Source organism: Pteronotus mesoamericanus, unplaced genomic scaffold (assembly GCF_021234165.1).
Source record: "Pteronotus mesoamericanus isolate MK-2021 breed Mesoamerican mustached bat unplaced genomic scaffold, CSHL_Meso_final scaffold_118, whole genome shotgun sequence".
Classification (NCBI taxonomy): Eukaryota; Metazoa; Chordata; class Mammalia; order Chiroptera; family Mormoopidae; genus Pteronotus; species Pteronotus mesoamericanus.
In genome coordinates, this window is record NW_026555301.1 from 1939376 (window position 1) to 1964151 (window position 24776).

Sequence of the window (24776 nt, forward strand, 5' to 3'; positions counted from 1 at the left end):
TAAAGAAATTAAGGTATTAATAAAAACAGCTTATACTATTTTCTCACATTAACATTTCCAGTGTTCTTCATTCACTGTGTAGATTCAGAATTTCATCTGCTATAATTTTTTTTCCACATACATCCTTTAACATTTCTTAAAGTTTGGGTCTGCAGGTAATGAATTCTCTCAGCTATTGTATGCCTGGAAACTTCTTTATTGTCTTTGTTTTACAAAGACATTTTCACTTGGTAAAGAAGTGTTGGTAAGGATCAAAATGGAGGCGTAGGTATATATGTTTCGCCTTCTCGCACAACTACAGCAGAAGCTACAACTAGACTACAAAACAAGTATCACCCAGATTCATCAGAAAATCAAACTATACAGAAGTCTGACAACAAAGGATTTAAAGAAGCCACATTGATCCAGGTAAGTGGTAGGGGTGGAGATGTGGAGATGAAGACAGGCCCAGAGAGGCATGGAAGCAAGGAGTGGTGCAGGGAGGCATAGAGCCATGGGAGGGGAGGTCCCACATTCATGTGTGGTAGATACAAATCAGAAGGGATACCTCAGAGTGAGGGATCCCAGCACCAGACCAGACCACACAGCCCAGGGTTCCAGCACCAGGAAGATGAGTCCCCATAACTTCTGGTTAGAAAAATCAGTGGGGATTGGTGTGGCATAAGAAACTGCAGGATTATCAGGAGACTCCCCTTGAACAGCCTACAATGGATTTAGGACTTAGGCAGACTCACACCCTCTGGGATTCAGCACCAGGGCAACAGCGGGAAGGGCATCAGTGGCATATGGGGAGAAATTGAAGTGACTGGCAACAGGGCAAGTGCCAGGAGACAGCTTCCTCCTGGGCAAAATTGCAGAGGCTACACAGCAGCACTGTCCCTGCTCTGAGCCCTCCCCTACACAGAGCCACAGAGTGATGACACAGGTTGCCCTGCTATGATGATTACCTAAGGCTCTACACAACTTACAGGTGCATTTTTCTACAGCAGGGCATGCTATTAAGACAGGGAGCCAAAGCAGCTCTACTTAATACACAGAAACAAACATAGGGAGACTGTCAAATTGAGGAGACAGAGGAATTATGGACCAAATGAAAGAACAGAGAGACTTCGGTCAAGATGGCAGCACAGGTAAAACACAGCTCACCTCCTCGCACAACCACATCAAAATTGCAGCGAAATTATAAAACAACCATCATTCAGAACCATAAGAAATCAAATTGAATGGAAATCTGACAATTGAATTAAAGAAACCACATCCATCCAGACTGGTAGGAGGAGCAGAGATGTGAACAGGCTGTTCCCACATACACGTGTGGTGGATAAAAATTCAGGAGGGGTATTTTGGGAGTGAGGAGTCCTAGCAAACCCCAGGCCCCTCAACCCAGGGTACCAGAGCCAAAAAGATAAGTTGCAATAGCTTCTGCTTTCAAAAACAGCAGGAATTGAGTCAGTGGAAGAAACTTCTGGAGTCCCAAGCAATTCCTCTTAAAGAAACCATACACAAACTCACACAAATTCACTCCTTCTGAGCTCCAGCACCAGGGAAGCAGCTTGAAAGGCGACAGTGGCATACAGAAATGAATTGATGTGGCTGGCATCAAGCGAGAACTGGGGGACAGCTTTCTCCCAGACAGAAAGGTGAGCAGAACCACAGAGCTGGCAGGTGGGTGCCACATCTGCGACTCTATCAACCTGGCTAACACTGTCTGCCCCACCCTTGAGATCCCCTGAAGCTCTGTCCCACCCAAGTGCTTTTCCATATGAATTGCTGGTCTTGGCTCTAGCTTTGTAACTTCCTAAATCCTTTTAAATAAGCAACAGCTGGCCTTAGTGAACCCCCCAACCACCATACCTCTTCCTAAGTGACCCCAGGACCAGCACTAGCAGCAGCCAACCTAGATGCACAGTTTGGTTTCGCCTGGGACTCTCCAAGCCCAGCAAAAGTAGCAGTCATCTCAAACTGCTCTATAGCTCATGCACAGTGGCTCTAGGCAAAACACAAGTGAAGGCTAAACTTGGCTTGCACCACATGAGAAATCCTAGGACCAGCCTACAGAGTAGACAGCTATGGACCATGTTGGAGCACTACCACCCTGCCCCTGCACAGCTGACCTTCCATGGAGGGTGGAGGTGGGTGGTCAGTGATCACAGCCAATCCTTGCAACTGACTGGCATAGGTAAATCCCTCCCACTGACCTGCCAACAACAACCAAGGCTCAACTACAAGAGGAGGGTGTACTTGGCCACACAAGGGGCACACCTCAAATACTCAGCTTGGATGATGGGGAGGTTGTGCCATTGGACCCTATGGAACTCCCACTACATTTGGCCACACTTCCAAGACACAGAGTCAAAGCAGCTCTACCTAATACATAGAAACAAATACAGGGTAACTGCCAAAATGAAGAGACAAAGAAACAGGCCAAAATGAAAGAACAGATCAAAAGTCCAGAAAAAGAACTAAACAAAATGGAGAAAAGCAATCTCAAATGCAAAGTTCAAAATACTGGTTATAAGGATGCTCAAGGAACTTAGTGAGGACCTCAAGAGCATAAAAAAGATCCAGTCAGAAATAAAGGATACACCAACTGAAATAAAGAACAATTTATAGGGAAACCACAGTAGAGTGAACAAAGCCAAAAATCAAATTAATGATTTGGAACATAAATAAGCAAAAACCAAACAGAACAAAAGAGGAAAAGAAATTTTAAAAAAAAACCCAAAAAACAGAGGACAGTATAAGCAGCCCCTGGGAAAAATTTAAACGTTCCAACATTTGCAGCGTAGGGGTACCAGAAGGAGAAGAGAAAGAGCAAGAAATTGGAAATCTACTTGAAAAAAAATACTGAAAGAAAACTTCCCTAATTTGGTGAAGGAAATAGACATGCAACTCCAGGAAGGACAGAGAAACCCAAACAGGATGGATATAAAGACCCCACTCCAAGACACATCAGAATTAAAATGCCAAATGTTAAAGATAAAGAGAGAATCTTAAAAGCAGCAAGAGAAAAATAGTTAGTTTCCTACAGGAGAGTTCCAACAGAACTGTCATTTGATTTCTCAAAAGAAACTTTGCAAGCTAGAAGGGACTGCCAAGAAATATTCAAAGTAATGAAAAGTAGGGACCAACAGCCAAGATTGCTCTATCCAGAAAAGCTATCATTTAGAATCCAAGGGCAGACAAAGAGCTTCCCAGACAAGGTAAAGATAAAGGAGTCTATCATTACCAAACCATTGTTATACGAAATGTTAAAGGCATTTATGTAAGAAAAGACCAAAACTATGAACAATAAAATGGCAATAAATACACACCTGTCAACAACTGAATCTAAAAAACAAACTAAGCAAACAATAATAAGAGACAGAATCATGGATATGAAGAGCACTTAGATGGTTGTCAGAAGGGGGGAGGCAGTGTAGGAGAATGGCTGAAGAGGTGAGGATATTAAGAAGCACAACTTTGTAGTTACAAAATAGCCATGGGGATGTTAAATACAGTACAGGAAATGGAGTAGCCAAAGAACTTAAAAGCATGACCTATAGCCATGAACTATGGTGTGGTGATTGCCTGAAGGTGCGGTGTGCTGGGTGGAGGGCAGCTAAGGGGAATACATTGGTACAATTGTAATAGCATAATCAATAAAATATAATAAATATAATAAAGAACAAAACTTCAGAAAAAGAACTAACAAAATGGAGATAAACAATATATCAGACACAGAGTTCAAAACACTGGTGACCAGGATCCTCAAAGAACCCACTGGGTACTTCAACAACATAAAAAAGACCCAGGCAGAAATGAAGGTTACATTAAGTGACATAAAGAAAAATCTACAGAGTACCAGCAGTGGAAAGAATGAAGCCAAGAATCAAATCAGTCATTTGGAACACAAGGGAGAAAAAAAGCACTCAATCAGAACACCAGAAAGAGAGAAAAAAGCAAAACAAAACACGAGGACAGGCTTAGAAATCTGTGGGTCAACTTTAAATCATAGCGGTAACAGAAGGAGAAGAGGAAGAGCAAGAAATTGAAAACTTATTTGAAAAAATAATGAAAGAAAAGTTCCCTAATTTGGTAAAGGGAATAGACATACAAGTCCAGGAAGCACAGAGAGTCCTGAACAAGTTGGACCCAAAGAGGACCACACCAAGACACAACATAATCAAAGTGCCAAAGGTTAAAGGTAAAGAGGGAATCTGAAAAGCAACAAGAGAAAAGCAGAGACTTCCCTACAAAGGAGTTCTCATAAGACTGTCTAGCTGATTTCTCAAAAGAAACTTTACAGGCAAGAAGGGGCTGGCAACTATTCAAAGTGATGAAAAGCAAGGACCTACAGCCTACATCACTCTACCCAGCAAAGCTATCATTTAGAATCAAAGGGCAGATAAAGAGCTTCCCAGACAAGGTAGAGCTAGAGTTCATCATCACCAAGTGATTATTACATGAAATGTTAAAGGCTCTTATTTAAGAAAAAGAAGATCAAAACGATGAACATTAAAAGGGCAACAAATGCACAACCATCAACAACTGAATCTAAAAAAAAAAACAAAGCTAAGCAAACACCAGAACAGGAACAGAATCATAGATATGGAGATCTTCTGGAGGGCTATCAGCTGAGAAGGGGAAGGGAGAGAATAGTGAAAAGGGTACAGGGATTATGAAGTACAAAGTGGTAGGTACAAAGTAGGCAGGGGGATGTCAAGAATACAGGAAATGGAGTAGCCACAGAACTTACATACATGTCCCATATGCATGAACTAAGGTGGGCAATTGCTGGAGGGAAGCGGGGTACTGAGCTGAGGGAAGCAAAGGAGGGAAAATAGGGCAACCGTAATAGCACAATCAATAAAACATGTTTTTTTAAAAAGACTATCTCCAAATACAGCTACATTCTGAAGTACTGGGTTAGGGCTTCAACATATGAATTTTAGGCAGACAGACACAATTCAGTCCATAATACCAGAACTGACATGGATGTCAGAGTTAGAAAAGAAAATCATTAAAACAGTCATTACAACTGATATCCATATGTTCAAGAAGTCAAGTAAAGGCATGGACGATAGGAAAATTACCCTCATTGAATTTCTAAAGATGAAAACTACAATATGTGACATGAAAGATAACACTGGAGATCATTAATGGCAGATTAGACACTGTGGAAAACAAGATTCAACTATCCAACATGAAACAGGAAAAATAATCAAAAGAAATTTCAGAAGCAGCATTAAGTAGAACTTCAGGCAGCCTAATATATGGGTAATTTAAGTCTCTTAAAGAGGCAGAGGAGACATCACTGGCTGAGTAGCTCTGGTAGTTAAAGCATCATCTGGATGCACCACGGTTACAGGTTCAATCCCTGGTCAGGGCACATACAAGAATCAACCAATGAATGCATTAAGTGGAACAACAAATTGATGTTTTTCACTCTTTCTTTCTCTCGCTCTCTAAAAAATCACTTTAAATGTTTTCCTCTCTTCCCCTCTCTCTAAAAACCAATTTAAAAAAGGAGGGGGGGAGAATAGTAGCTGAGGAAATAATGGCCAGAAACTGTCCAAGCTTGATGAAAACTATAAACTCACTCTCTACGAAGTTCAGTGATTCACCCACGTACACACACAAAAGAATAAACTACAGCAAGGCACATCATAATCAGATGTTCAAAACCAGTGATAAAGAGAAAAATCTTAAAGTCTTAAACAGCAACCAGAGGGGAAAACGTTACATACAGAGGAATAAAGATGCAGGCAACAGAAGATTTCTCATCAGGAAAAAAAAAAAAAAAAATGTGAGGAGCCAGTAGAGCATAACATTTAAAGCACTGGGGGGACAAAAGACTGTTCACCTGCAATTGTTTTTTGTAAAATATATTTTATTGATTGTGCTATTACGGTTGCCCTATTTTCCCTCCTTTGCTTCCCTCAGCTCAGTACCCCGCTTCCCTCCAGCAATTGCCCACCTTAGTTCATGCATATGGGACATGTATGTAAGTTCTGTGGCTACTCCATTTCCTGTATTCTTGACATCCCCCTGCCTACTTTGTACCTACCACTTTGTACTTCATAATCCCTGTACCCTTTTCACTATTCTCTCCCTTCCCCTTCTCAGCTGATAGCCCTCCAGAAGATCTCCATATCTATGATTCTGTTCCTGTTCTGGTGTTTGCTTAGCTTTGTTTTTTTTTTTAGATTCAGTTGTTGATGGTTGTGCATTTGTTGCCCTTTTAATGTTCATCGTTTTGATCTTCTTTTTCTTAAATAAGAGCCTTTAACATTTCATGTAATAATCACTTGGTGATGATGAACTCTAGCTCTACCTTGTCTGGGAAGCTCTTTATCTGCCCTTTGATTCTAAATGATAGCTTTGCTGGGTAGAGTGATGTAGGCTGTAGGTCCTTGCTTTTCATCACTTTGAATAGTTGCCAGCCCCTTCTTGCCTGTAAAGTTTCTTTTGAGAAATCAGCTAGACAGTCTTATGAGAACTCCTTTGTAGGGAAGTCTCTGCTTTTCTCTTGTTGCTTTTCAGATTCCCTCTTTACCTTTAACCTTTGGCACTTTGATTATGTTGTGTCTTGGTGTGGTCCTCTTTGGGTCCAACTTGTTCAGGACTCTCTGTGCTTCCTGGACTTGTATGTCTATTCCCTTTACCAAATTAGGGAACTTTTCTTTCATTATTTTTTCAAATAAGTTTTCAATTTCTTGCTCTTCCTCTTCTCCTTCTGTTACCGCTATGATTTAAAGTTGACCCACAGATTTCTAAGCCTGTCCTCGTGTTTTGTTTTGCTTTTTTCTCTCTTTCTGGTGTTCTGATTGAGTGCTTTTTTCTCCCTTGTGTTCCAAATGACTGATTTGATTCTTGGCTTCATTCTTTCCACTGCTGGTACTCTGTAGATTTTTCTCTATGTCACTTAATGTAACCTTCATTTCTTCCCTTACATTTTTGCCATACTCAGTGGGTTCTTTGAGGATCCTGGTCACCAGTGTTTTGAACTGTGCATCTGATAGGTTCGTTACCTCTGTTTCATTTATGGTTTTTTCTGGGGCTTTGCTCGTTCTTTCATTTGGGTCACATTTTTTTGTCTCCTCAATTTGGCAGCCTACCTATTTTTATTTCTGTGTATTAGGTAGAGCTGCTTTGATGTCCTGCCTTTGAAAAGGCACCCATCTGGATGAATGTGGCTTGTTTAAATCCTTGTTTGTTGGACTTTCATACAGCTCAATTTTCTGATGGTTCTCGTTATTGTGTGTTTTGAGTTATAGTTGTAATTCTCTCTTTGGTTGTACAAGGAGGCGAAGTGTGTCTACCTACTCCTCCATCTTGACCTCAAGCAGGGAGAGTCTTAAATAAGTTAAATATGGTCATTAGTGGGCCGTAATCCAGTAAGACTCTGGACAAAGACATACACAGAGGAAAGAGTGTTTACAGGCAGAGGAAAAAGACCTACAAGCCAAGGTGAGCAGCCACAAAAGAAATTAATGCTGCCAATACCTTCATCGCAGACTTCTAGCCTCTAAAATTGTGAAAAAATTAATTTCTGGAGGATTCATGCCAGGGTATAGACCCAGGCATGGCAGCCATGCTAGAGGCTTTTGACCATGTGGTTTTGGGAACAGAGTCGGGCTCCCTTGACCATGCAGCTCAGGAAACAGGAAAGCAAGCTGCAGTAGCTATGCAAGGAGGCTCCCCCCAACCCCGGTCACAGTGTGTGTGTATGAGAGCTTGGGAACGGTTTGCTCCACACTGCGAGGGAACAATTAGAAGACCATGCAAGAAGGAAGGGGGAGAAAGGACTCTTGCTAGTAGGTCATGAGAAGGTGCCATTTGGATGTGAACTACGAACTGGAGATCGCGGCAACACAGAGGATGGTGCTAGGAACAGCAGGATGCCTGCCTAGCTGAGCTCCGGGCTTCTGTTCTTTTTCTTCTGAAGGATGGTACCCCTGACTGACCTAACTAGCCTGACTGCGCAAAGCAGGGAAGGCAGGACTGTGTGTGTTGGTGGATATTCTAAAGGGATTTTGAGATTTAACAGCGACATTTAGCCTTTATTCAAAACCTGTATAACTTTCGAATAAATAGTTCCTTTCTTTTTCACACACACACACACACACACACACACACACACACACACACACAATTTGTTTTTTCTGACACTCACTTGGTCTGTGGTACTTTATTATGGCAGCCCAAGCAAACTAATCTTTAATTAGATATTAATCATTGTGAATTTTACTTTGTTAGGTGCTGGATATTTTTATATTCCTACAATCTTGTTTCAGGATGCAGTTAAATTACCTGAGAACAGTTTGTTTCTTCTGGGTCTTGTTAGGTGGGCCCAGATTTGTTAGGATGGTACAGAATGGTGCTCAGTCTAGTGCTCCTTCAGTAAGCATTATTTTCCTGAGTGTTCTACCTAATTTCCTGGGTATTATGGTCTTGTTAGAGGTAATTGGAACTATCCTTTCTAAACCTTCTTTGAAATTCTTTCCCCAGTCTCAGATACCTTCTTCACATGCATCTGCTAAGTAGCCCTCTACTGAATACCTAAGGTAGCCCTTCTGCAAATGTCTCTGTGCCGGCGGTCTCTGTGGTCCTCTATCCAATAAACCATAGAGATGTAGGTCCCCTTAGATTCTCAGCCTCTTATCCATAACTTAGGGAGTGCACCAGGTTCCACAGTTTCCCCCTTTCTGGCCTGAAGCAGGGAAACTCTCCTGACAGTAAGCAGGGGTCATCCCGGGACTCTTCCACCTTATTTGTCTGTCGCTGAGACTACTGTCTCTGGTTGTTGGTGCCCAGTGTTAAACTTTTGTTTCATGCATTTTGTTTGTTTTTTGTGGTTGCTGTTGTGATTATTTGAGGGGTTATTAAATTCAATCCCTGTTACACCAACATGGTTGTAAATGGAAGTTCTATATTTCTTTTAAAGTGTGTCTATATCTGGTTTTCACCAATTCTTCCATTTCTATAACCATGTAAATTATTAAGGAAGAGTTTTAGGTTACATTCCATTATATTAATAGATACAACTCATAATATATATTCTATATGACAATATACTTTTATTTTTACATTATAATATAGACTCTATTATATCACATATATATTCCATTATGATATTTTGTTACATTCTTTCAGAAGGATCAAAAGAATAAAGTCAAGATTCATTCCCCCAGGCTAAAAATTGGATTAAATTCTTCTCAGATTATAGGTGGAAACCTTAAGAACAATCTTGGAAATTTTAATTGAACAATCAATATTGGCAGCAATTTCAATCAACAAAATTGAAAACTTTAAGGCCTTAATAAAATATACAGGAGAAATACACAAATGTCTCTATTACAAGAGAAAAAAACAAACACACAAAAGATTATGAGATGTTTGCATAACTGAATAGCTGGGTGTCCTGCTGTGAAAATGCCTTATTATCCTGGCAGAGACAAGAATGTTTTACCACTATAATACGGCTCATTTTCAAGTGCTTTACACATAACTGCATTACCTACTGTTAAAAAAAGTAACAATTCAGCCCTGACCAGTGTGGCTCCGTTAAATGGGCATCCTTCCTCAAAGCAGAAGTTCACAGATTGGATTCCCAGTCAACGCACATGCCTGGGTTGCAGGTTTTGTCCCTGGTCAGGGTGCATATGAGAGGGAACTGATCAATGTTTGTCTCTCACATCAATGTCTCTGCCTCTTTTGCCCCCACTTCCCCTCTCTCTAAATGTAAATGAAATCTTTTAAAAAATAAAATAAAAAAAATTCAGCTGAGTATATTTTTGAATACCTTATTGGCTTTATTCAGCAATGTATAAATCAGACAGCATTCAATCTAACAGATAGAAAGGAGCTCCTAGAAGCTATAAAAATGAGAGATTTTACAGGCGTTAGGGAGTTGAAACAAGTAAGTCATACTGGGCAAAAAGGCTGGTTGTTTTTTGCAAGGTTATTTTCCTTTAGGGGATCATAGGGGCCTGTCATGCAGATGACCTAAGTAGTGCTAATATGCAATTCCTGATTGACTGGTTTAAGAGTCTATTTCAGGGAGCCCAAACGGTGTTTAAGTCTTGGTTTTGGTGCACATGGCCATTTGGGGCCTGTCATCCTTTTTTAACACTATTTTGTTTTACTTTTCTTCATAGTACTTTACTACCCCTTGAAATTCTACTGAATATTTATTTACCTGCTACTGTTGTGCTGTCTCTTTCCTTTATGAGAATGTAAGCTCCATAAGCTTGGGACTTATGAAACTCTTGTGCAACATTTTATTTACATCCTCTAGCACAGTATGCCCTCAGTATTAAACATGCAAGCAATATTCTTGATATACAATACCATATAAATAGCAATCATCTGGGGTATTCCATTTTCTCAATTATCTTCTCTTTTAAATTTTTATTAAAAAGACTTTACTTCTGTAATTAGAACAAAATTAAAATGAGTAAGGAGCAGAGGGAGCCAAAGACGGTACCTCCAGGACTGCCTTTCACCATGGCAAGTATCATCCCCCAGGGTGGCCTCACACTGAGAGATCCCTGCCTTGATTCCTGCAGAACTTCCCTGGAGCTTTCTCTTAAGGCTCTGTGGCTGTACTGGCAGGCTCCCAGCTGGCCTGCACTGGTATAACAGTCCCTACCTTCAGGAACCCTAGGCTAACTATCAAATGTCCTAGAAAGCAGTCTTCTTATTTTCCTTCCTATAGGTTCTTCCATGACATGCACTGTTGAAATGTTCTGTGTCCCCAAAATATGAGAATTTTTCTTATTATCTACAGATACCGCAGTACTCCAGGGATGCACAAACAGGATGCATTATATCCTGTCAATAAAGTGAGAGCCCAAAATATGAGATACTCTGATGACAAATCAGCACAGAAAAAAGAGCAACAGAAGATGAATGAGAGATCAGACTAATCATGTCCCACCATCCCTGCATTTCATCTCTACTATAGACATTATTAAAATATTTGAGCATTAAGAGCTGATGGCTGCTGCCCTGACTGATGTGGCTCAGTGGGTTGGGCATTGTCCCACAAACCTAAAGGTCACCAGTTGATTCCAGGTCAGGGCAAGTGTCTGGGTTGCAGGTCAGGTCCTTGGTTGGGGGCGAGCAAGAGGCAACTGATTGATGTTTCCCTGGAACATTGATGTTTCTCTCCCTTTCTTTCTTGTTCCCTCCCCTTCTCTCTAAAAAACATATTAAAATAAATCTAAAAAAGAACAAAAGAGCTGATAGCTGCCATGCATTATAATAGACAACAAACTGTAAGGGGACAGGTACTGTCTTCTTTCATCGTTACATCCCCAGTGCTGAGCATGGCCTTTGCTGGCACAATAACTGCTTGCTGAACACCCAGCACTGACACAGCCACTTTCAGGTAAGAACAATATGATAATCTGGGATCAGGATAGCACAAATCATGATGAAAGGGTAGGGAGTTTCTGTTGTACACATTAGGAGAAAACAGATGAAAGTTAAAAGCCATGTATCTCTTTTGGGCCCTGAACTACAGCATCAAAATGACCTGGTTCAACTTTGAACATTTTTCCCTTCCCATTGTGAATAACTCAGCCAATATATCTAAATCTTATGAAGAGATCCCATGAGTCTGGGAATAACTGAAAACAATTTGAAATTTCTTTTCTTTATCTTAGAGCTCAGGGCAGCTTCTTTCAAGCTTCAAGAATAAACCTTAAATTCAAGCATTTCTGAGATATGCTTGTATGTATTCCTTCAATGACACCCTTCTCTGCCTTTATCATTTCAAAAGAGAAAGTCTTAATCTTATCAAACTCCTCACACTAGCTACCCACTCCTCTTTTTACCTTCTCAGGACACTTCCATATCTGGTAAAGAGATCACACCTGATTAAGACAACTGAAGTCCACAAGTACTATCTCAAGACAAATTTTATTTAGAAATTTAGCTGTTTCTGTATTAACAAAACCTGAGGGGTAAGAATTCTACCTAGGTCCCAGAGAATCACTCTACATTGACCTCAGTTCATGTTGATCTTTTTTCTACCTCTACCTCAAACCCAGTTCTAATCCCGTTCCTCACTGGGATTGTGCAGGGACCTCATGGAGCTGCTACATTCCTGCTTGCACCCCCTGGAACCAGGCAACAATGTGCAAAACATGCATGGATTCTCAAACACACAGCAAGTCATGGATTTAATGACTTTTGTGGGAAGCATTTTTGTCATCCATTTTTTTAATCATTACATGCCAAGAGTCCTTATTAAGCAACTTAATTGTTCATGTTAATGAGAATTTAGCAAATATGATAGGAAATGTCTGATCAGGTTGAGAACAGACAACTAAGAAGACTGGGTCCAGGTGGAGAACTGAAAGGGAAAGACAGACAGCACCTCTTCTCCCTTTGGCAGGCAACCTTTCATACAGAAAAAAGCAACCAGAAGAGAACTTTCAATGCTTCTCAAACAAACCCCTGAAATTTCACAGCATCCTTGGCCTGCCTTCCTATCTGGGGAACCTCCACTTGGCCTTGAGGTGCTGGGTCCCAGGGACACCATGCCCACAGCACCTGCAGAGCCAGTCTTTCTTCCCCCTACTGGACTGTCCCCATGAGCACACTAAAGCCTCTAGCAACACTGGTCAGAAACCTCCTCCCACTTCAGCAACCCTCTCATTTCTGTTCCTTTTTATGGCAAAGCTCCCTGGAATAGCTATACTTCTCCCTACTTCTCCCTTGGAGCTATTCGATCAGGTTCTTGATCCCACCACGCCAATTAGCCACACTTGTCAACCTCTGATCTTCGTGTCATCAAATACAATGGTGGACCTTGCTTTCCTCTGCAACAGACTTTCTTCAAATGACTGCCTCAACCTCTTCCTCCTAGATCTCTTTCTTTCAACTCACTCCCTCCGGGTCTCCTTGGCTTGAGCCTCCTCTTTTCCCAGCCCCTAACCGTGCAGGGACCAGGGCCCAACCTATGACCCCCATGATGACTCTGAGCATCATCCACAGTCGAACGGTCAGATGTTGCTCTAACTCTCCCCTGAACTCCAATTCCTCCTATCTACTCACTTGAACATTTATTAAGCACATCACTATGCCCAGACAAAACTCATTACTCCCCAAAGCATGTGCTCTCCCATAATCACTCCATCTCATCATGTGGTAGCTTCATTCTTCCCGTTGCTCAGAAGAGAATCCTGATACTCCTCTCTTTCATACTGATGGATCAGTAAATCCTGTTGACACTTACTTCAAAACAGATCCAGAATGCAACACTTCTCATTTCCACAGCTACCCCAGGCCTAAGCCCCCATTATCTGTTGCCTGGATGACACCTAACTGGTCCTCCTGCTCATCCTGTCCCTCTAGTGTATACTCAACAGAGCAGTCAGAATGACATGGTAGTGACAGACATCATACCAAGACATTACTCTAAAGCAGTCAAAGACTTCCGTTCAAATGCCTCATATCAGAAAGGCCTCCTGCTACCCAAATTGTGGACATAACCAGAGCTGTTCCTTACTGGCTTTCCTTTTCTCCTTCAGGTTCTGATCACCTGATGCAATATGTACTTATTTGTCATCTGTGTCCCCTGCCAGAATGTAAAGTCCATAAGACATGACCGGAATCTACCACTGCAGCCTTACCACTTATAAGAGTTACTATACATAACAGGTACTCAAACTCTGCTAAATGAACAGGTGAAAAAAAGTGCTGAATGACTAAAACTATTGTTTAAAGTTGTCCTAATACCAACGTATATGTTAATTAATCATGATAACAACTATCAGCATGAAAACTTGCATGAGAAGACATACTCTAAGTTTGGGGTCAAAAAAGCTGGGGAGTGGTGAATCCTTCTTGACCTGAGTTAACAAAGCTTTCTCAATACTTCCAACTACTAATAATGGTAATAATCATGGAGTGACCATGCTAGAAGGTGCCATTAAATGAGTGCTCACTGTGTGCCAGCTCTTTGATATACCTAAGCCTTACGCAAATCCTACACAGAAGATATTCTTATCCCCACATCACAGAGGACATAACAGACTCAAGAAGTTAAGCAACTCACCCCAAGCCACCGAACCTGAAAATACCCACTTGGGGCTCAGTTATCTGTGTAAGCTTACCTCTCTCTACATGAGGATACCACAGTGGGCACCAAGCCTAAGTAATGGGTCTTTCTGCTAAGCGGACATCTTAGTCAAGGGTTCCTAGCTATTGTTCTTCCTTGTGTCAGCATCCCCTACCTATCAATGCCACTCCAACCTTCAATTCAGGATGTGACAGATGATTTACCCACTCTCCATGCTGAAACAGTTCCCTGACACTGCTTGCTCTTTCATACTGATAGATCAGCAGATCTTGTTGACACCTACTTCAAAGCAGATGCAGAATGCAACACTTCTCACTTCCACAGCTACCCCAGGGCTAAGCCCCTATTATCTGTTGCCTCGATGACCCCTAACTGGTCGCAAGTCCACTGACACCCAAATTCTGTAGGCATCATCTCTGGGTGAAGAGCATTCACTTCATCTGCCAGTTTTCACAACCCTATTACAGGAAAATTTTCCCTATAGGCTTCATTTTGGAAAGAAAAGTGTTCTAACGGGAGAAGGAGGATCATGAGTCTGGAACAGCATCATGTCTTTGACACTGTCAGTGTAACCCTGAGAAGATGACCCATCATCTCTACTTCTCCAAGGCTGTTTCTATGATAGTGCCTTCAGAAGCTTTTAATCTACCCAAAAATATTTCCCACATTTGAGCAACGCCTGCTCAAAGTTACCATAGAAGACAGATGCTCTCTTGAGAACGGAGAGTACGCAATGGCTGAAAAGAACTGGGAAGCAGGCACAGATATAGGACGTAAAGTCCCACGAAAGATGGAGATACAAGCAAAGAGCTAAGTTCCAAAGTTCCCAACCACGGTCTTCTCCTGAGGCTCCCTAACAATGCGTACCCCCTTGCTTGTCACAGTCCAGGCACATACTATACTCTGGAGGAGTAGAAGGAGAAGGGAGAAGGAAAAAGCAGACCTTAACTACAAAAGCTAGCTCAGAACAACCTCTCATATAAAGAAAGGATAAAAAAATACCATGCAGAAAGGCTTTGAGGGAAAGCTTAATATTAACCCTCAGGAAGGCTGACATTGAAGGAGATGTATATTAACTCAGTCACCCATCTTTCTGAGTTACGGTGAAGCCATTAGCAGCCCTAGATGAAGTCCCTTCCTTTGGGTCAAGGTGGAAGAAGAAGGGTGATGCCTCAGTTCTTTATTTACATACTATGACACCTCCCATGTAGCCCACTGATCTCAGTCAACCGGGAGATCTGGCCTGGGGGCTGGAAATTGAAGGATAAAGACCAGTTGACTGAAACACACAGACTTGTACATCTCATTACTGCCTTCGTAGGGTCCAATTTAGACCACTTATGTTTTTAATGCATATTCCCCAAAGCTCCAGAACTACTGAAAAGAACATGAAAGACCTACAAAATCTCTCACTTGCCAAATCCTTCCTCACACCTGACACTGTGCAAAGAAAAACTCATATCTAGTTTCTCCTCTTGTGGAGAGCAAGGTTGATATATGAGATAGAGAAACATTCACCTTTAAAATTAGCAACGTGTTTTTCGTTTTTTCGTTGTTTTTTTTTTTTTTTACCTCCGAACCTGTTGAATTAGTTGCTAATGTTTAAAAAGTTAGACATCACACACAGACACATATACACACATAACGAGTTAGTCTTCTGGAGAGACTGGAAGATCTGGCCATCCTGGACCTACATTCCTGTCAGGCAAGAACATGAGGGCATGCAATAGCTGCTGCTTTCTTCAGGATAGAACACATTCTTACCACTTCTCTGCAGCCCTCAGCATCATCCTGGTCTCCCAGAATAAACAAAATTTTCTTTGAAAAAATCCACTTCAGTGCATGTGTATGTATTAGATATATTCATATCATTGCCTAGCCTAAATGAAGAAAAAAGTGGGGGGAACCATAAACAAAATAGGGAAGAAGACTGGGAAAATAGCCCCAGGTACAGAGGGAAACCTGGAGATAATGAACGATTTTCTATGAACATACAAATCACTAAAACTGAACCCAGAATGAGATAACAAATGTAAGAAACTGTAATAATTAAGGTACCATATTCTAAAAAAATCCAGGCTTAGGTAGTTTTATAGGGAAATTCTACCAAAATTTAAAGAAATAGGTAATTTCAGAAGTATTTAAATAGGCTAAAGAAGAAAAAGTTTTTAATAAAGCTATAGGAAATACTAAAATGACTTGATAAAGATGGCATTAAAAAAGAAAATTAAAGACTAACCTCACAAATAATGGTGTTAAATTGACAAGTAAATTAAATACAATGTAACTGACTATACAGTAACAGTTATCACTGATGATTCAGTAATGATGATTCACTAGTATAGTCTACTACTATAACTGAGGTCAAGGGAGAAAATCTGTATGATAATTTCATAAATGCTAAAACAGCATTTAATACAATTCAACAAACCACTAAAGCATTCTCATTAAAGTCAGGAACAAAACAAAGGTACCCAGTATCATCCCTATTATTTAATCTTGTTCTGGAAATAAAATGCAACCAGAAAAGAGAAACAAGACACATATAAATTAGGAAACAAGGGGCTAAATTCTTATTATTTGCAGCCAACAAGATAACATACCTGGGAAATCCAGGAGAACCAACTGCAGAAACTATTACAAATTAAGATTACATAAATTGCTAATCATAAAATTATTAAACATAATAACTAATAAGAATATGTAACATAAGAAAGGATCCTATTTAAAATCATAACAAAAATGATAAAACAACTAGGAATAAACTTAAGAAATGTACAGGATTTTAAAAAACCAAGTTAAGACATTTCTGAGACAATTGGGAAGGTGTATGTAGGTTGGATACTATATAATAAATTAATTACAGATAATAAATTGTTAATTTTAATAAATATGATAATAGCATTGCGCTTATATATTTAACAAAGTCCTTCCTTGTTCAAGACATACTATGAAATATTTACAGATGAAATCATTTATTTTAAGTCTAGTCTCTCACCCTGCAAAAAATGGAGGGGGGAGTGGACAGATGATTCAAGATAGGCAAAAAATGGAAAACTGTTGAAATGAAGTGACTGATACATGGAGATTCATTATATCGTCTTCTCTACTTTTGTATATTTGAACATGCACACAATAGAGAGTTAAAAGAGCCCTGGTTGTTGTGGCTCAGTGGTCTGAGCACTAGCCTGCAAATTGAAAGGTTGCTGGTTCAATCCCTACTCAGGGTACATGCCTGGGTTGCTGGCCGGGCCCCAGTTGGGGCTGTAAGAGAGGTAACCTATCGATGTTTCTCTCCCTCTATTTCTGCCTGCCTTCCTCTCACTTTCTTTCTAAAAATAAATAAATAACATCTTTAAAAAAAAAGAAAGAAATGTGCAGGAAGACCACAAACAAAGAAGGGTTTTGAAAGATGTAAATCCCCAGAGGCATGTAATAGTTTATGAAAGCACAGAAAACCTGCCACCTCACAATTAAGAAATGCAAATTAAAGCTACAAATCATATGTCATTGTCATCAATTAAATAGAAAAGATCAAAATATCTGGTACTATTCAATATTTGTGGAGGCAGCTGACACTGTTGGAGGGAGTTACAAAACACCGCTTCTTTGGACAGCATTTTAGCATTACCTTTCAAAGTTAACACACAACTCTTGGCCCAACAATTCCACTTCTAGAAATTTATCAAAAATATTCACTCAGCAAGTACTTTCTCCCACCTACTACTATGTGCCAGGCACTGAACAGGAGAGGTGGAGAAAATAATGTCCCCTGCCCTCATAGCACTTCCATTGTCATGGACGAGGAGACAACTCACAAAGCAAATCAAGTCAGGTAGCAGATAAATGCAACGACAAAAAAAATAAAAAGAATAAGGAGTGGCATGAAGGCTCTTTTGGATGTTCTGGCCTTTATGAGGATGTGACATTTGAGCAGAGAACTGGATATAGGAGAAAACAAAGCAAGAGAATGTCCAGGAAGAATTACAGGCAATAGGGAAGGAAACCATGGTATAACATACAAATTTGGCCTTTCTGCCCTCTGCTTTTCTTTTTTTTTTTTTTAATTTTATTTTAATTTATTTTTTCAAATACATTTGTCTCTGCCCCCTCCCTCCTTCCCTCCCTCAGCTCTTCCCCTTTGGTTCTGTCCATGAGTCCTTGCTATATGTTCCTTGACTTTTTTAAGCCTAACAGTCTTTTGTTTACACAATGGATATGAACACCACTTGAATGCCTTTGTCCCCCATACAAAAATAAAAATATTCAAATCCTTTTAATACAGTACATCTTTCAAGGAAGGTGTAAGGCTAGCTATGTTTCTCCAATCATTACTGTGCATCACAACGTCATTTCTTTAAAGGAAGAACTTCCCAATCTATCTAAGTGGTATGCCAAGCCTGTTAGTAATAGTGCATTAAAGTTGTTCATGACTTTTTAATGCAGATAAACCCTTCCACAGAAAAGACATTAGTTTCACAAAAGATATCGACCAGTTGCTAGAAAATTTTATACAAAAACAAAAATATTGTTGGCTCCTGCCCTCCAGGGAGGCACTTACTTAGAAGAGTCTATAGTTTAATTTAATGATCTTTTAAAAAAAGTTCTCATTGATCCAAGTATTCATATTTTAAATTTAATGATCTTTTAAACAATTGACATTTTAGGTTATTTGGATAATTATTTTACACTGAAGTGGCCAGTGGCAGTTAAGGACATTCCAGTTCACCTTGAAGGAGATAACTGTTACAACACCTGAGAACATAACTTCTTCCAACATCATGAAACATGAGGACTTCAAAACTGCCAAGAGTGACATGTTCTACAAACAACCAGATAATTAAGAAACCAGCTTATGGGATAGAAATTTGGCCAGGTGAAATATGCTCCCATCTCAATTTTGAAATCAGTTTTACATAAACGCTTTCATCTACGGCACAAAGGGAGAACACAACCAAATGCTTTCTCGACATTACGGAGATTTCCAAGGAAACAACTAAAGTAGGCAAATTTCAAGCACTAGGAGCCAACTGTACAGCGAAAGACAAGCTTCCCTCCAACAGCTGGGAATGCGGTGCATCCTTCCTTTTCCTTGGACACAAGCTGCCCATTTAGCTTTTCCCCAAAGGTCTGGCAGTTCTGGGCAAAGAATACCACTTCTGCCAATTAGTTACCCTAGAAGATTCCCGAAGTGAGAAACCCGGTACCGATCAGCTTGGGTACAAGCCAACCTACTGATAGGGGCACTGGGTTGAGTCCAACGCGGAGGAGATCTGTGTAGTCACAGCTTGTAGGATCTGGCGTTCCAAGGCAACTCCCAACCTATTCCCCCACTCTCCCACGCAGTGTCGTGATTTCTCTGCCGCTCCATCTCCCTGTGAGACGCTCATCGAGCCCGTTGCTAAAAGGGCTCCCTACAAGCTCACCAGCCGAAGAGTAGGAATGAGGGGCTGGATTTGGAGTGCTGGGTAGGTGGGAGGCAGAAGAGGGCACCAGGGTTGTGAGGGGCAGGGCTGCTCCTGCGTGTAGGATGCCTGCATCAGGGACAGGAGAGGGGAGCGAGTCCAGAGGTCGTAAGAGGGCCCCGGAAGGATGGAGGGTAGGTGTGGGACGCTCCCGAACGCGGAAAACCTAATGGAGAGTGTGGGAGGTTTAGCGGCGGCGTGCCGGCCCCCACCCACCCCTCACCTCACCTGCCTAACGCTCGCTTCATTCCCTCGTCAGCGGTGCAGCGCGTCTCAGCTGGCCCCTTGCCGGCCAAGCGCAAGTTGCGCTTCAGGCGGCAGTCGGCGTCCAGCACCGCGGCAGTCGAGCCGGGGGAGGACGAACCCAAGGCGACGCAGCGTTCATGCTCCAAGGCGACGGCGTCGGTCCGCTTCCTCATCCCGCGGCTCACACGGCCGGCCACCGAAGGAGCCCCCAGGCCGTGTCCGCACCGCCCTCGCAGCAGTCTTCGCCACTTAAGGGAGACGCCGCCGCCAGGAGCCCGCAGCCTCTCACATTTCAACCTCAAGCCAGGACAGCTACCTACTCTCGCGGGCCAATCAGCGCCCGCCTCCGCCCTGGCTCCTCCTGGAGCGCACCCAGAATCCCCGGCGCCAACCGGAAGCCACCTTGGAGAAGGGCGGGCATAACCACACTGACGTCTGGTCTGGGGAAGGCTGAGGGGCTGACTCTCGCTGGGGTCTGGGCTTCTTCCCGGGGTGGGGGTCTCGTTCGCCTGCGTACTCACCTTTATTTTGCAGACCAGTGGCCTGAACGAGAGAGGATGCTGCTCAGAAAGGGAACGCCAACCCAGCGCTACCGAGCAAAGTTGTTTTCCCTCTGCTCCCACTGCAGGCTTTCTGACTTTCTCCTAATGCTCGTCCACACCAGAAACGTTCAAACTTGGAAAGAATTTTTATGAGTTTATTTGAGCCAACCTGACAGTTGACTCAACAAGTTGAGAAAATGTCCAAGAGAATGGTAGTTATGCACCTTATTTTATACATTACAGTCAGAAGATGTAAGTAGGTTACGTGAAGTCTATTAGTGATTAAGGAGACGGGAGAAAGCAAAGTGGGGTAAACCTCTGGTATTGGATAAAACGTAAAATGATAGACACAGACTTCTTTTACGCAGGTGAGTACAGAATAGTCAATAGTTAACAGTAACAATGAGGGGGTTTGTGATCCCCGAAAATTGGTGTCTGCCTTAATGGGTCTGAAAAAAAGGGAAATTACTCTAACATTCCAAATGTATGTTATCTTAAATGCAAAAGGAAAGTAGACATTCTCAGTTACAGTAAAAGATTGACCTTTGTCAGGGAAGTTTCTAGCCTAGGATATGACTCCCTACCATGATCTGCTTTTAGTTTTAATTTCAGAACATCCTATGTGATTACGTTAGGTCTCTGAGTTTGTAAGGCCACCACTCAGGCTTCACCTGAGCTTGTCAGGTGTAGTATGTGGCCTGTTTCCATCCACATGCTGGAAACCCAATCTGGATCACCCCCTGGAAATGTCCATATAGAGGTTTATAAAAAGAAAAAAGAAAAAGGTAACAAATCATAATTCTTTTCTAATGATTTAAACCATTCTCTCACCAGGACTAATTCAACCCATCCTAAAAAGAGAAAAAAAGGAAAAGCAGTTTCACAGATTTAGTTTTATAACTGATTTTTTTAAAGTGGCATCATCATTATTATTATTTTACAAATGATATACAATCAAGAGATTTGCTTACTTATCCGAAAGTAATTTTTGGAATTTCAACATTTGTGTCAGTGAAAACTATTGGCAACTGATAATTTAAGATCAATTATAAATATCTTAGGAAATTCGAGCACTGGGATCCCATTGGCTACTTAATCAGTTCTCTCCCCGAAGACTCCTTCTCCAGTCGCTTCCCCAGGCGTCTCCAGCCCACTCTGCCCCCGCCTTTGTTGGTGACCAGTATTGTAGCTCACCTGGAAAATATGCTGAGTTCAACATGTTACACTGAAGCAAATGAAGTATTCTCTTCAGTTATGGGTCACAATGATGTCAGCAAAAGGACATGATGGGAAGGAACCTGTGAAATTTGTGGATCTGCTTAGTGACCATGGCAGGCCTATCAACCCTCTGTGGGAATTGATCAGATGGCGCTTGGGCCCATCAGTGCACACCGTCCCTGCCATTGGGCTGGCCTTGTTGGAAGAAAAGCTCAAATATAACAGTGAGAAATACAAAGAGTTTATGGCAGTGACAGAAAGCCTGCATGAAGAGTTGGTGGAGATGCTAGGTGATGATGGTATCTTCTTAAATCTGTCCCATCCCCCAGTGGCTCCCAAGCACCATGTTCCTCTGGCAAGGCCTTTCAACTTTGCTTACACAGGTATCTTCAATACCCTGGGTTTGCCTGTGACCCAGTGCTCACTGGGTCTGAATGCCAAAGGACTTCCTCTAGGTATCCAGTTCGTGGCAGGACCCTTTAATGATCACCTGATCCTGGCTGTGGCCCAGTACTTGGAGAAAAGTTTTGGGGGCGGAGTTTGTCCTGGAAAGTTGTAGTATGACCTTCTCAAGGTTTGTGAGTGTGTGTGTGTGTTTCTGTACGTTGGGTGAGATCAAGCACCAGCAAGCAAGTAGAGAAAAAGCAGTTGTAAAATTATCACTTATTTAGTTATTCTTTCCACTTTTCTTTCCTTCACTAACTGTAGGCTTTTATAAAATGGTCATATTTGATTCGTGCCCTGAGCTTACTGGAGAAGATGGGCATGTAAATGAATAAGTGCAATAAAGTTTTCTATATTAAAAAAAAAGAAGTATCTTAGGAAATTCAATGGCTCCTCATAATAGCTTTGTAGTGATACTTAAAAATTGCACAACCATTTCATTGACCATATTACTAAATACCACAACCAACATTCATATTTGTTCACACACTTTTGGAATTTAAATGGTGAATTCTTTAAAGTGATGCAGCAACACATACTGGAGATTGGGAATCCAGCAACTAAACTGTAAATAACTTTTTTATTCTAATACTCATTGAATCCTATTTAATAGGAAAACGAAAAAGCTAGGAAAGGAGGACTGGAGAGAAGAGATTGTGTCCTTCTTGCTGATACTAGGCTTTGCCTATATAATACTCGTGTCTTGGTCCACGCTTGCTTTCTGAGTGGTCTTATCCAGGCTTTAAACACCAGCCTAAAATGGTGACACCAACATTTGTATCTCTGGTTCATATTCTAGAGGCACCTAAAATTATGTTCAAAGCTGAGCTCACAACTCTTCTCCCACCCTCAGTTCCAACCATAACCTTCCCCACCTCAGGTGGGGGTGACAGTGGGGATGATGCATCATTGCAATTTCTCAGTTAAATCCTGGGGTCATCCTTGATTCCTCCCTTCTTTTGCCACAGCCGGCATATCAACCAAGCCTTGTTTGATCTTTCCGAAGCTATCCAGGATCCACCCACTTCTCACCACCTTTGCCAAGCTGCCATCATTTCTCACTTGGATTATTTTAATAGCCTAAGTGGTGTCCTGGGTCTCCTGCTTTCACCTTTGCCTTACTTCTGTCTACTTAACTCAGCTGCCCAAAAGCCTTTTTAAAAACCTATGTTTAGATCTGTCACTTCTTTGCTCAAAACACTTCAATAGCTCTCTTATGTCACTGGAAATCAAGAGCTTATGAAAGGGCTGCTAGCCCTCAACCTGGCCTCAGCCACTAGCCTCTTCCTCACTCACCCTGCTCCAGCCTCACTGCCTCCTTGCCCCCAGGAGGGGTGTGGGTAACATGTTCCAGCCATCACACAACCTTTCTTGGGGCTTTTGCAATGCATTCTTGCTGCCTGGAATTTTCAGCCCTCCCAATGGCACCATATCCATGGCTTACTCCCTTCCCACTTCAGGTCTGTGCCTTCTCTGAACACTAACTCAAAACCCTCAGGCCCTCTCACTATCACTCTGCTTTCTTTGGCATATTTTTTAATGTTTTTCACTAATATTTTTATCAATGTATTTGTAATTGTGTGTTGGTGATTTCCTACACCAGAACGTAGATGAGAGCAAGGACGTTGTTCACTGCTTTATCTTCAGATTCTAGAGCAATATCTACTACATAGACACTGCACAAATATTTGCTGAAGGAATAAAGAATCATCACAGCCCCTCAGAAAGTGGATACTATTGTCCCTACTTTATAGGTGAGGAAGTGAATCTCAGGCCTATTGTTCAAAATTAAAAAGGTTTATGACAAAGGAACACTATGGATGCTGTTGATCTTTGGATCCATATCATATAGTATGGGTCAATGGAGAGCTGTGTATTTAATGAAAATCCTTTTCTAAATGTCACTTTCCACGCTCATTTCTCTGGTCACACATCCACTGTATACTTGCAAAAAGACACAGTTTCTCAGGTTAGCTAGAATGAATCCAGGTAATACTGCTTTTTAAAAATTGCATTTTTTAAAATAGCCACATAAAATGAATTTTCTATAGCAGTAATTCCTGCCTTTTATTATATGTTTATGAAAATTTCCATAATCGTGTAAGCAAGAATATGGCTGTGTGAATTGGTGTTAATCTAGGGCACTTTTCCTTCTCTGTAGACCTTGTGACTAAAGCTATTTTACAAATATTTTAAAATGAGTGCTTTAACCTCAAAGGTGGTACTGTGGAGTTGAAAGCTTAAATACAGGGTCTGTGTGACCTTAGGCAAGTTACCTAACTTCATCCTAACCAGTACCAAGTCTTAAAAACCACCTTAGGGTTGGTTAATCCTGACTACTCAATGAAGTTTATGTCATAGTCCCTGCCACACAGGAGGTGCCCAATAAAAATTGGTTCCCGTTTTCTATAAAAACACCCACGCTGCAAAACTAAAACGAAACGCTGCGTCATCAAGTTAATGCACACAGTTTCTGGGCCTGCCTTCTTAACCTTGAAGTGCGCACCTCTTTGAACCTAAATGAAAATGAATGAATCATATGGAAAAAGGAAGTTGACAACCGTGCACTTGCGTTGAGCTGTGGGACACGCAAAGTTGGTTGCTTAACGGCCTGGGAATTCGAAAAAACAAATCAGCTCAGTTTACAGGTTCCGACGGAGAGCCCTCTGTTCTCCCCGGGAAAGAACGCAGCGAAAGTTATGTGTCCTTTCCCTGACGCCGTAGGCCGTGAGGCCTAGCGGCGTGTTCCTATTGGCCGGGAGTGTTTGGCGCCAAAGCGCAGTG

The 24776-nt window shown here is 41.5% G+C and overlaps 1 protein-coding gene across 2 annotated transcripts in view; it reads right to left on the reverse strand.

Annotated features, from left to right (window-relative positions):
• Positions 1-20106, reverse strand: part of ABHD12 (abhydrolase domain containing 12, lysophospholipase) — a 67434-nt gene extending 47328 nt beyond the window's left edge. For both annotated transcript variants that reach the window (XM_054587457.1, XM_054587456.1), the window contains exon 1: positions 19771-20106. In XM_054587457.1, coding sequence (XP_054443432.1) covers positions 19771-19961 — 191 coding nt within the window. In that variant the 5' untranslated portion in view covers positions 19962-20106. The remainder of the gene's footprint in view (positions 1-19770) is intronic.
• Positions 20107-24776: the final 4670 nt, after the last annotated feature.